General features: G+C 36.4%; 1 protein-coding gene across 6 annotated transcripts; it reads left to right on the top strand.

The window, feature by feature from the left end:
- Positions 1-472: 472 nt before the first annotated feature.
- Ranbp16 (Ran-binding protein 16) lies at positions 473-13,590 on the top strand. 6 transcript variants are annotated; one of them, XM_071718154.1, is made up of 15 exons: positions 473-632; positions 2,692-2,947; positions 3,069-3,235; positions 3,326-3,550; positions 3,636-4,506; positions 4,591-4,876; positions 4,954-5,098; positions 5,205-5,352; positions 5,445-5,604; positions 5,718-6,120; positions 6,280-6,418; positions 7,798-7,875; positions 9,445-9,632; positions 9,919-10,046; positions 10,135-13,590. In XM_071718154.1, exons 1-15 carry the CDS (start codon positions 618-620, stop codon positions 10,229-10,231), a joined length of 3,306 nt encoding a protein of 1,101 aa, XP_071574255.1. In that variant the 5' UTR covers positions 473-617; the 3' UTR covers positions 10,232-13,590. The 6 variants fall into 6 exon arrangements, with proteins under 6 accessions (XP_071574255.1, XP_071574259.1, XP_071574258.1 ...); XM_071718158.1 differs by having other exon boundaries at positions 521-632; positions 2,624-2,947; XM_071718157.1 differs by having other exon boundaries at positions 543-632; positions 2,553-2,947.
- The last annotated feature ends 172 nt before the right edge of the window (positions 13,591-13,762 follow it).

The raw sequence follows: 13,762 nt of genomic DNA, 5'->3' as shown, positions 1-13,762 counted from the left end.
TTGGCGTTAGGTTTAGTCAACAAACTTTAACAGCAATTTGGTGCCAATTTGTTATCAGGTACTACTAAGCTTTGCTCGATATTTGGTATCAATTTGGCGTCAATTGTGTACGCATGTTTTGATACGTATTTGCTAGCAGTTTGTCGACAACATTTGATAAAACAAATTTTGATGCAAATTTGTACCATTTCTGAAACCAAAATTTGTAGCAAGTATTTGGCATTATTTGTTCGAACAGATTTGGCTATCTGGGTTATGGATCTAGAAACGAAGTAAAAATTACAAAAATGAATAGATTTACTAGATCTCGACCAATGAAATCGTAGGTACTTTAGTGAATTTCCTCACTTTTGTAGTTTTCATCTCATTTCAAGATCCATAATCGACCCCCTCGACCCGTCCGATCGCAGGGTGCGTTCTTATGAGCGCGAGTAGTGCAGTCGGCGGAAGGAAGATGACGCCCGTTCGCACGCCTCACACAGGACGGGGAACGGGGACGCGTGCAATGCAACGTAGATCGTTGGTGTAAACATGCGCCGGCAGCGGCCGTAGACGGAGGCTGGCATGTGATCCTAGCTTCACTGTAGATAATACGAGCCATACGAGGCTGGCGGAAAATGGCGGACGAACAGGTGAGTCGCCGACAAGAGGAACACGCGGGACCCGCGCGCGACGCAACGCTATTAATCGCGACGCGGAGCAAAGCGGTGCCGCGCGAGCGGTCTCGATCCGCCGGCGGAATCCGCGCCGGATTTCCGCGCGTGTCCTCAAACCTACACTCGTGCGTGCGTGCGTGAATTCGTTCGTGTGTGCGGCGCGTCCGCGCGCATTCGCCGCATCTCTCGCGGGAAGGCCGCCGCGCCGCGAGAACTTTGTCGCGCGAGAAGCGCCGTTTTCCATCGTGCTGACAAAGCAGGAAATGGTGACAAAGCGGGTGCAATGGGAGGACCGGGCCGGGGCGATGCGGCCCGATCCAATCGTGCCGTTTCAATCGCTGCCGATCGCCTTTCGCTCCGTCTCTTTCACGCTGGTCTTCGCCTGATCCCACCGCGCTTATCAAACTGAGAGGGTTTCTCTTGGTGATCCTGGCGGATTCTGATTGATCCAAGGGACAATTAACGGCCTACGCCAGAAATCACCTGATCCACGGTGCTGCACGGTGCGGAGTGGAGTTCTGGAGCACGATCGCCGAGTGCGGCGCGTTTCAGTCGCGAATGTCGCGAGTCACGATTCCCCCGTGACGAGCGTCACATGAAAGTCGGCGTGCCGCGATGTAAATGAAAAAGTGCGGGAACTCCGGCCGACGTTTGTCGTTGTTTATCCTCGCGTATGTATGTACATACGTTGTTGTTTGTACGCCGCGGCCGCCACCGTCACAGTCACCACGCGGGTTACACCCGCGGAGCGAAAGCGAGAGAGCGCTCGGCCCCCCCCCCCCCCCCCGAATCACCAATTTCCACGATAACGCGCGGCTGTTTATTTACAACCTGTCGCTCGCGTATAACCTGTCCATGGCTCGCGAGATCCCGCGTAGAGTCCGGCGCGTCACCTGGCACGTCTCTGAGATCCTTCATCCGATGGCACTTGGCAGAACCTTGTGCGCAATTTATCAGCGAAATAGACGCGATGAGCGTTCGTCGCAAAATGGAGATCGAGATCTCTAATTTTCTCGGCTTCGTTATCGCAAATCGCAACTGTGCGCGCGCTCTTATGTACATACATCTATGCGTATGAAGCACAGTAGTGTAAATATCGTATAATTTATAAATTACGCCACTTGGATCCGCGTGACACACTTTAAACCGTTTATTTTACTGTTCTTTTACGTCGTTCGGTATATTTCTTTCAAGCTTTCACACGTTCGGAATAATTACTCAATTGCACAAAATGTTCCTCGTTTATTTTATGTAACTCGAAAACGTTTGTAAAATTGCGTTTAATAAAACAACAACTTTATGCCAATTGCAGTGAAATCCCAGTTGGGCAGAATTTATTGTTTATCACAGGGTGGTGATAAACACATACGAGATATCATAACTTTTGTTTCCTTTTATATCTATATTTCTAGTGTAATTGGAAATTTTGTAATATTGGGCCAATTCCTTTTAGTGACACAAGTCGACACAAACATCGTTCTATCCTTCTTGGCATTCAATGAATAACAAAGACAGAACGACACTTGTGTCGACTTGTGTCACTAAAAGGAATTGGCCTATTATTGACATAACAGAATATGTACATAATTGAAAGTCTTTTACATTTATCACAAACGTAATGCGGAATATGTAGAATGCAGCTCGTACAAGTGTCATCGACATCGATATAACCTTCGATCTCACCATCTTTTAGAATTTAGACTTTAGAGATACGTCCTTTCTCAGAGAGATACTTTTATGATACGATATTTCGGGTGCGCCACCCTGTATAAGAAAAAATGAAACTGTCGTCAGGTTTTTCTTTTAACTAATCCATCTAAATAAGCTCAATGCTTCAAACTGTGATTCAGTCGGCATAATGCAACTTTATTGTAAAATTGTAAATGTCTCGGACAGTAACGGCAAGTCGCAAATAAAGATTTGCGAGGCATCATAAAAGTGGATATACCGTTGCAAAACTTTTATAGACTCCTACCTAAATGGAAGTCTTAAGAAACGGCTTTAAACAGTGTGACTAAGAATGGATCACATGCAGGAAGTACGGCAGCTGGAGTTGCTATGCAAGCAATTGTACGAGTCGCAAGATTCGGCGCATCGCGCAGAGGCGGAGAAGGCTTTGGTCGCTTTTCAAAATGCCCCGGATACGCTTACAAAGTGCCAGCTTCTCCTGGACCGCGGGGACTCCGCGTATGCTCAATTACTGGCCGCTACCACCTTGACGAAGCTAGTGTCACGTTCGGCGCAGGGACAACTCACGACTACACTCAGCTTACAACAGAGGCTCGATATACGTAAGTGACGATCCGTTCCGTTCCCTTCAGTTTTGCTACGCGAGACAAAAGAGTCGTATCTCTTGAAACTTGAAGGAAGAGGTCAGATGTCTCACTTTCTTATATATAAATGTCTTTACAGGAAATTACGTACTCAACTACTTAGCAACGCAACCAAAGTTACCGAATTTTGTGATACAGGCTTTGGTTACGCTATTCGCTAGGATATCAAAGCTTGGGTGGTTCGATTCCGATAAAGAGGAATTTATCTTCAGAAATGTAGTCAGCGACGTAGCCAAGTTTCTTCAGGTTTGGCATACTTTATCGATGTTAAGCACTGTGTTTTCTATGCACGTACGTTGTTTTATGATTAATAATGTTTTATTGTAATAATCAAAGGGGTCGGTGGAGCATTGTATGATAGGAGTACAGTTGCTCTCTCAATTGACGTGTGAAATGAATCAAATATCGGAAGCTGATGCGAACAGATCTCTGACAAAGCATAGAAGAATAGCAAGTAGCTTTAGAGACACCCAACTATTTGAAATATTTAGGTTATCGTGTACCTTACTGAGTACAGCTCGTGAAAATTGTAAAAGTTTAAATTTCAACGATGAAGCGCAGGTATAACGAGCAATTAGCATGACGATTGGTGACAACTTTTTGTACTCTACATTAATGCCGTCGTTCGTATGTTTGTTTTTTACAGCACGGTTTGATAAGACAACTGTTAAAGCTTGCACAAAACTGTTTGACATTTGACTTTATTGGCACATCGACCGATGAGAGTTCGGATGATCTTAACACGGTACAAATTCCAACGAGCTGGAGACCTGCGTTTCTGGATTTTACTTCGTTGAAACTGTTTTTTGATTTATATCACAGTCTACCTAATACGTTATCGTGTTTGGCACTTTCATGTCTGGTTCAAATAGCGTCTGTCAGACGGAGTTTATTCTCTAATACTGAAAGGGCAAAATTTCTGACGCACTTAGTCAATGGTATTAAGCATATACTACAGAATCCTCAAGGGCTTAGTGATCCAGGAAACTATCACGAGTTTTGTAGATTATTATCTCGACTGAAGAGCAATTTCCAACTTGGCGAGTTGGTCTTGGTGGAGGATTATCCCGAAGCAATACAACTGATCGCCAAGTTTACAGTGCAGAGCTTACAGATGTGGCAATTTGCGCCAAACAGTTTGCACTATCTTTTGACTCTGTGGCAGAGGATGGTATCTTCAATGCCATATGTAAAAGCGGGTGATCCACACTTATTGAATACGTACACCCCGGAAGTTACAAACGCATACATCACATCGAGACTCGAGTCGGTAGCAGTAGTGGTCAGAGAACGCCTGGAGGATCCGTTGGATGATCTAGGAGTGGTTCATCATCAATTAGAACAAATATCGGTCATCGGTAGATGCGAGTATCAAAAAACGTGCACCCTGCTAGTCCAACTGTTCGATCAAGCTGCAAGAACGTACCAGGAGCTAATGACGCAAACGGTGTCACCGACGCAACAAATCGACATTGCGATCCAGGAGGGACAACTCACATGGCTTGTATATATCATAGGTAAATGAAATATATTAATGCATTGTTGTTTTTCATAAGTTTTTCATAACAATATTTATATAATCCTTTTCTCATCTTTCCTAGGTGGTGTTATAGGCGGGAGGGTTGCATTTAATAGCAATGAGGAGTTTGACGCTATGGACGGAGAATTGGTTTGCAGAGTACTTCAATTGATGAACCTGACCGATTCGAGACTCGCGCAAGGTGGCTGTGAGAAACTGGAATTAGCGATGTTGAGTTTTTTCGAGCAATTTCGAAAGATCTACGTCGGCGATCAAGTTCAAAAGAATTCTAAAGTGTACAGGAGATTGTCTGATGTGTTGGGTCTTAACGACGAGGCGATGGTACTCAGCATTTTTATTCGAAAGATGTGAGTAACATATACGAAAAATGTAAGTAACACTCCTGCGATTTGCCGCAGTCTGGATTAATGCCGATAATTTACAGAATAACGAATTTGAAGTACTGGGGCAGGAGCGAACAAATTATTTCCAAGACGCTACAACTTCTAAATGATTTATCAGTGGGTTATAGTTGTGTTCGTAAACTCGTCAAATTAGAAGAAGTACAATTTATGCTCAACAATCATACGGTATATATTGAGCTCTACTACTGCTTAACATTTTACATAAATAGTGAGTTACAACATTAACTAGTAATCTTTTGTATATAATAATTTAAATCTTTCGTATTGACAGCGAGAACACTTTCCATTTTTGGGAAACAATGTAGCTGTGACAGAAATGCGCTGTAGATCAATGTTTTACACATCTCTTGGTAGATTATTGATGGTAGATTTAGGTGAGGACGAGGAAAGATTTCACACCTTTATGTTACCTCTTACAGGTAAGAAAATTTATCAACATTTTTTAACCAATTATTCTTTTTTGGAAATATTATGTAGTAAATACGTTTTTCTTATATATAATTTTTTTTAGGTGCATTGGAGAGCCTTGGTCAATTAATGGGTGCTGCAGATACACCTCTCTTTGCAGCAGAGGAAGCAAAGAAAGCGCTGATTGGTTTGGCACGAGACCTTAGAGGCTTAGCTTATGCATTCAACACCAAAACATCCTATATGATGCTTTTTGATTGGATGTACGTATATACATATATACACATACATAAGAACGTGTACAAATAGATTCACAACTAGTGATTTGTAACATCAAAAAACAATCATTACTTTACTATGTTTTCTTTGAACTTAGATATCCTAATTATACGCCGATTTTATTACACGCTGTGGAGTTGTGGCATCACGAACCGCAGGTGACAACGCCCGTCCTGAAGTTATTTGCTGAGTTAGTACAAAATAGGAGTCAACGATTACAATTCGACGCATCGTCTCCAAACGGGATCCTGTTGTTTCGTGAGGCCAGCAAAATAATATGTAGCTACGGCAATCACATATTGAACGTTGAAGTACCCAAGGATCAGATTTATCCCTTAAAACTCAAAGGAATAAGTATATGCTTCAGTATGTTAAAGGCAGCCTTATGTGGAAGTTATGTAAATTTTGGAGTGTTTAGGCTGTACGGTGACGAGGCGTTGGACAATGCTCTTAATACATTTGTCAAATTGCTTCTTAGTATTCCACAAAGTGATCTTTTGGTAAGTATACATATTAGTCATAATACTAACATTTTGTTCATTATCTAGGTATTTCACTTCTTGATAATCAAATTATATCAGTAGTTTTGATAAATTAATATATAATAATAAAAATATTTACCTTATTGTATTGTCACTTTTATATACTGTTTTCGATAGCATTATCCGAAACTGTCGGCAACATATTATTTGTTACTCGAATGTCTGGCGCAAGATCACATGGTCTTTTTATCCACTTTGGAACCTAGGGTTTTTCTCTACATCCTTTCCAGTATCAGCGAAGGCCTTACAGCACTAGGTGCGCAAAAAGACTTCTATACAGGTCTGTGCGGCTGATTCTATCTTGCTACTACTACTCTCTATATCCTCAATGCCATATCTTGAAATCATTTTAACACTTAGATGATCTACGAGTTGAAAAAAAATCTTTTATTTTTCTCGGTAAATTAATGTTTTTAGAAAAATTTTTCCCACATATATCAAAGAAAAAAAAAGATGATTATAAATATTTAACATATATTGTAATCAAGCAAAATTATGCGCATGTTAATTTATTTGTAAAATTATATTCGAAAAGAGTAATTGACTCAATAGAATATGTTACATATAGGTACATGCAGGACTAAAAAGTTATTATACATTTTTATAATAGTCTTCTGCATTTAAAATTATCCTTTGAACATATTTTCTAAATTATGTAAACATTTGTGTCACTATTGCGAACGTAACTACTTAAGATTGTAATAGGTACTTATTTTTTTATACATACTTTACAATTCTACATTGGTTTTAAGATTTCTTGCTTTTTGCATTATTGCTTGGAATGTAAATCTGTGCCTATAGATATTAGTCACTGCGCGACAGTTCGAAATGCAAGGATCAGACGTATATTTCGAGTACGTTATTATGCATAATGAAGAAATCACTGAACCATTTACAAATAACATTGGCTATAAGAGGATTGGAGTGCGTGGAGCCTGACCCTAAACATAATAAAGTCCAATATGCAAGAACCACATAGCTTCTCTACAATGTGCTCTATGAGTGTTATGCAATTTTCTGTTTCCATTGAAACGGAATCAAATAACGGGTCTGACAGATAATCAGCCGCACAGCTGACATATTACTAAATATATTAACATTAACTTAAAGATTATGTATGTTTTATAATGACTAATGTACTAATTGCAGTTGCATGTATTATTATTATATGCTTCAATTTTTCAATAGTTGTACGCAATATGAACGACCTCAATACATTTGTATAATATATTAAGATTATTTTGTATATTATTTGTAAATGGATAAAATAATAGAAATTAAGTTATTGAAATTCTGTACAATTGCAGTTAGTCACATTTTTAGAAATTGATGCAAATAATTGTAATTCTATAATATAAAATAATAATTTAAAAAATTTTGCATTCTGCATTTAAATTTATGTAACAATGTTTTATTAATATTATTTATCCTTATTAAAAATTATAAATTTACAAAATATTATGACATTACGTTATACAGAAAAGCAGGTAGGTCCTAATAAGCTTGCAATAAAAATGCTACCATTTTGGTTGCATGTATTTTTCATTGTGCTATGAATTTAAGTATATGCATGTATGTTCACTTTTCTCCGTCGTGATAAAAGCTGGAAGTAAAAATACAACTTTCTGATTTCAGATACTATGGTCTGTACTGGTTGCTGTGCAACTCTCGATCACATTGTTACATATTTGTTTAAACAACTTTATCAAAAAGGTATGTTTAATAATAATTGTTAATAAAATATAGCGTGTCTTCAACGAAATTATACTAGTACAAGAAATTATAATAATAGTATATTGTGCACCAAAGGGAGAAAGCTGCGTTTTTCAGACGAGTGTGAAGTTTGCCGCCCTCGCCTTCGGCTCGGGCGGCAAATCACACGAGTCTGAAAAAGCTTTCGACCCGAGGTGCACACGATATTTTTCACACCTTTACGGAAATGTTCGACTTTTGAATGCCTGTAGAGTGTGTGCGTTTGGTGTTCCATTCGTACAGTTTATACGCGCGTATCGTTAAATAGAAAGAAAAATAGAGTGATGCGGGGTCCAGGGGCGAAGCCCCTGGTGGAAGGTGGGGGGGGGGCGAAGCCCCCCACATAACACAAAATTAAAATAATAAAATTTCAAAAAAAAAAATAATTTTAATTATTGCACTAAATCTGATTGATAATTTGGGATTTTATTTAGGGATATTATGTAAATAGGTGTAATTAATTATCTTATTATTCAGTGATATTGTTAAGAAAAATATAATTCCAAATCGATAGTTTTAATAAAAGTAATTTTTGAAATAGTAATCATTTTTTTTATTTATTGAAAGTATATAATTTTCACACAATGAAAAAGCCTTATTATAATCGGAAACCATGTTTTTAGTTAGTGAATTTAATATTTACATGACAATTTTTAAATTGCAAGATTGGATTATTTCCTCGAATTTAAATGTTGATTTAGAATTATTTTTGGTAGTGATACAGTCGGATTGCAGATACGATTGCTTGTCGACTCCTGGCGTGCGCGTAAACGGAGTTAGATCGTGTATTTGCTTGCTGCTTTACTTTTCTCCCTAGGGAGGAAAATTGGTACTTTCTGCCCCGTATAGCGGGCAGAAAGTAAAGTAACGGGCAATACAAAATCGAGGAAATAATCCGATCTTCCAATTTGAAAATTGTAATTTAAATATTAAATTTACTAACTAATAAGACTTTTTCTTTGTAAAAATTATATTAATTTCAATAAATAAAAAAATAATTACTATTTCAAAAATTACTTGTATTAAAACTACTGATTTGGAATTGTTTTTTCTTAATAATATTGTTAAATAATGAGGGATATTTACATAATATCCCTAAATAAAATCCCAAATCAATCAGATTTAGTGCAATAATTAAAATTATTTATATTTCTTTTTGAAATTTTATTATCATTTTAATTTTGTGTTATGTGGGGGGTTTCGCCTCCACACCCTCCACCAGGGGCTTCGTCCCTGGACCTCGCATCACTCTATTTTTCTTTCTATTTAACAATACGCGAGTATAAACTGTACGAATGGAACACCAAACGCACACATTCAAAAGTCGAACATTTCCGTAAAGGTGTTGTGAAAAATATCGTGTGCACCTCGGGTCAAAAGCTTTTTCAGACTCATGTGATTTGCCGCCCTCGTCTTCGGCTCGGGCGGCAAACTTCACACTCGTCTGAAAAACGCTGCTTTCTCCTCTTGGTGCACAATGTACTATTACTGATATTATATACATAGATCATATTATATACATGTTTTCAGGATATCCAGGAAGGAAAAATGCAGTTGTTCCTGGAGGAGGAGAATTATTTTTGCAAGTTTTGAAACAGCATCCTGAAATACTTCAACAAATCTTAAGTACTGTTTTAAATGTGATAATGTTTGAAGATTGTAGAAATCAATGGAGCATGTCTCGCCCTTTGTTAGGTCTCATATTGTTAAATGAAGACGTAAGTTCACAATGATTATTGTTTTATAATGTAATTCCTATAAATAATATCTTATTTCTTAATATCTGTTTGTTTCATGTTAATTTTTTGTCTTTATTTTATATATGTATGTATGTGTGTATTTATATATACGTGTGTGTGTGTGTGTGTGTGTGTGTGTGTGTGTGTGCGCGCGCGCGTGTGCGTGTGCGCGTGCGTGCGTGTGTGTGTGTGTGTGTGTGTTTATTTATTTATTTATTTATTTATTTATTTATAAATAAAACTACATGTTCTATTTATCTTGCAGTATTTTAATCAATTAAGGGAAAATATTATTAGAAGTCAACCAGTTGACAAGCAAGGAGCGATGGCCCAATGGTTTGAAAATTTAATGAACGGGATTGAAAGAAATTTACTCACAAAAAATAGAGATAGGTAAGAAAGAAGAGGTCACATATAATGTGTATCTGACTATATATTCTAAGCATTCTTAAACATTATAACGTATTTGTTTTTTTTGCAGGTTTACACAAAATTTATCAATGTTTAGAAGAGACATAAATGACGCCCTAAAAGGACCTAATATATCAAATTCAGTCAATGATATGATGACTTCGTAGTGATACTGCTCTCTCTGAATTAGATTCTTCTAGGTTCTTGCCTGCCAAATGCTTGAATGTGTGTGCGAGTGAAACTCTAAATTAATGGTGAAATTAAATTTTTGGCTTTAGATGAGTATAAAGATAATAAATATTATCGTTTTACATAAACATTACAACTTGGCTTCCTATTCTATCTTTTTAGCTACTCAATTAGTTACATTAATTTTTATTTTAACGCAATAACATTAAAAGAAAATAAAATTTGTATTTTATTTTCTATTTTTTTTTATATGGTTCTTATGAGATTTTTACGCATTAATAATTTTAATGCTTTTTCCCCCAACACATGCGCGCGCGCGCGCGCGCACACCACACACGCACGCACGCACACGTGATCGAACTTTTTTTTCTTTTCTTTTTTTTATTACCTTTATACTCGAACTTTCTTAGCCCCGTCGAACAATCAGATTTAAACAATCTTATGCACATATATCAATATCAAGAATTGACAATTATTATATGACATTTTATGACCGTACAACAAATATATTATTCGAATTTCTTGAAACAAACCATTCTCATATTTTTTACTCAAAATATCGTTATTTTTACTATCTTTATGGAAATTATAAATAGCTAAAAATCAAATAGTAATTTTTTTATCTTAGATTTATATCAACATATTTTATATATATATTTTTTTTTGCCGTATAATTTGTTTCTAAAAGTCATCTTAACCTTCCGTCATCCATGGGCAAAGTCATGGATGACGAAGGGTTAATAAAGATAGGTAATATCTTCTATATAATGGTTAATTTCGTTGCTTTTCGTATCTAAAATAATATAGACAAGCATAAAGACATATACCTGAGTTATTTTTTCTCATAAATTACTGTCTCAAGTATTGTTGATTTTTCTCATACAAATAGGTAAGTCTTTTAGCATCTTTTACAAACGACATAGTGTTTTATTTTAATTTAAAATCCTTTCTTAACTTTTATAATTTCGGGGGAAAAATTACATGAAGTTTATCTAAAATATTTTAATAGTTTTTTGAACAAATTAGATAGTTTTTAAAAAATCTAACGGTGTTCACAAATATCGAGGTTTTTGTATGTATCATTTTGTTAATGAAGTTTTCGACACTATGTATACATTTAGAATAGGAAGCCAATAACATTATTTCTATTTACTATTTTCTGACACATTCTGTTTGATCTTATTTACAACAAATCACGAACCTCCACTTTAAGAATGTTGTACACATAAATGTGCAGCTTAAAAAAAGCCATTTGCAACGTTACAGATTCTTGTATTTTAGAAGAGAGAGAGAGAGAGAGAGAGAGAGAGAGAGAGAGAGAGAGAGAGAGAGAGAGAGAGAGAGAGAGAGAGAGAGAGAGAGAGAGAGAAAGAAACGAGAGCAAGGGCGAAAATCGCGATACACTCATTACTTAAAATTTATTCGAATAAAAGAGCTGCTATGAAGCTATATTATCCAGTGAGTTACGAATAATGTGAATGATGTAAATGAGGATCATTAAATTTATCATACAAAGATTCACTTAAGAATATATAGTTATTATTATATTACGTTATTATCGACATTACTTCGGAGAAGGAAGATAGATAAAAACGAAATAGACATTACGAGACGTTATGTAACATTCGTTAATTTTACAATATAATAACTTTAAAAATGATTATATATAAAGCAAATTATCGCATTTCGAGCAATAGTCTGTCTAACAGCATTGTCTCTATAATATCCTACATCACAAACTTCTACATTAATTGATATTTATTGAGTCATAACTATCAAATATTCGAATTCTCATCTAGGGATATAAATAGATATCAAATACTTGATATATTTTATAACAAGATAAATACCTGAGATAATTGAGAAATCAAACAATTGCAAAATAGACAAGATAAGATATCGATCTTGTATCGAAACATCTTTAACCATTCTCTTTTGTTGTAAATATATCGTTGCAAAATTTATTGGCCATAGGAGAGAAAGAGAAGAAAAGAGAGGAAACATTCCTTTATTTTTTTATATACTTATGTATATATATATTCCATCTTTTATAACATTTTGTAAATTACTTTATAGGCTTCGTAAAAATCTACGTCCATCTGCAAACAGGCAATAATATTCTCTTTGAATTCAGTACTCGTGTTATAATTTATACCAGTGCTTTTTTAACGGTAATCTTCTTTGGAACAGAGGTACAGTAGAAGCTTTTTAAATGCCGCAACCCCAAGATATCTCATGTAAAGTTTATTCGGTGCGCTACAATTAGTAAAAACAATCAAATTATATTAGAATGCCAAAATCCAATTCGGCTGTCTCTTTGTAATGACTGTGTGAGATAAAGTTACACATATAATATTTTCTATAATTGCAGATCATTAGACGAAACTGATACTTTCAGTTTCATGATTCTGGTAATGAAACTACCCTCACTGCTCGTGGGTACCGTGTATGCTATTGGTCTTAGCGAGTTGTTGTATTACACTGTGATAGTGACGCCGTAAGACTACCTACATTATTGTATTATCTGTCGCTCGATCTCGTTCTCGGCGAATGAAAGAAAAAAAATGAAAGAAAAAGTATCGCATTGAATATAAGATGTACCTGTAAAAATACGTTTTTTCCACATTGCAATAATCGGATTATGAGATCTCGAGCTGGTAATAATCGTCTCAATCTATGCCCAATAAAACGTTTCGAGCCGCTTTTCTGAATTACAGTGACTTATTGTCAAATAACAATATACAATGGCTGCGGTCCACTTGACGCTACAAATGCTTCGAAGCATTCCTCTTCTCTTTTCTTTCAATGAAGAAAGAAGGAGAAGAAGAACGCTCCAAAGCATTTGTAGCGTCAAGTGGACCGCAGCTAATATGATATATGGAGAGAATACCCAGCGTTGCGTTGCGTTGCGTTGCGTTGCGTTGCGTTGCGTTGCGTTGCGTTGCGTTGCGTTATACGTTGCGTTACGTTGTGATTGTAGAGCCCGCAAGAGCTTATTCATATTCTTCAAGGCTACCATACGTGATCTTTTTCCACTGATAAATGCGAGAATCTGTATCAACGTCCTCAGCACAATCTCAGTTTCTGCGTGCGTCCTATTATACGCGGAGGACGTTCATTAGATTTTTATACAGATGCACATAAAAGAACCTATGATAGAAAAAGACGAAGAGAAAAACTATATCGGGTGTACGAATTTTTCCTACGTATAAAATACACAAAGCAGCATTCTACCAAGATTACGCAAACCTATACGGGTCGATATTCAGCGCTGTACCTTTACCAGATACTATTGTAAATATACATTGAACACGATAAATTGTTCCCTCAATCTTGAGTTACCTCTTTCTCATTGATCTATATGCAGCGCTTACTAAGTCTTAATAAGAGTCTATATTGATACATAATGTGTGATATGCAAGTTTATAAGTAAAATATAACTAAAATATAAATTCACAGAAGATATGTATGATAGAGAGTGATATACAGGGTGTCCCAAATTTTTCCGG

Source organism: Temnothorax nylanderi, unplaced genomic scaffold (genome assembly GCF_030848795.1).
Source record: "Temnothorax nylanderi isolate EJ_2023f unplaced genomic scaffold, tnyl_v1.0 TNYL_tig0238_pilon, whole genome shotgun sequence".
NCBI lineage: Eukaryota > Metazoa > Arthropoda > Insecta > Hymenoptera > Formicidae > Temnothorax > Temnothorax nylanderi.
The sequence above is the reverse complement of the archived record's forward strand: the minus strand, read 5'-3'. Positions and strand labels throughout refer to the sequence as shown.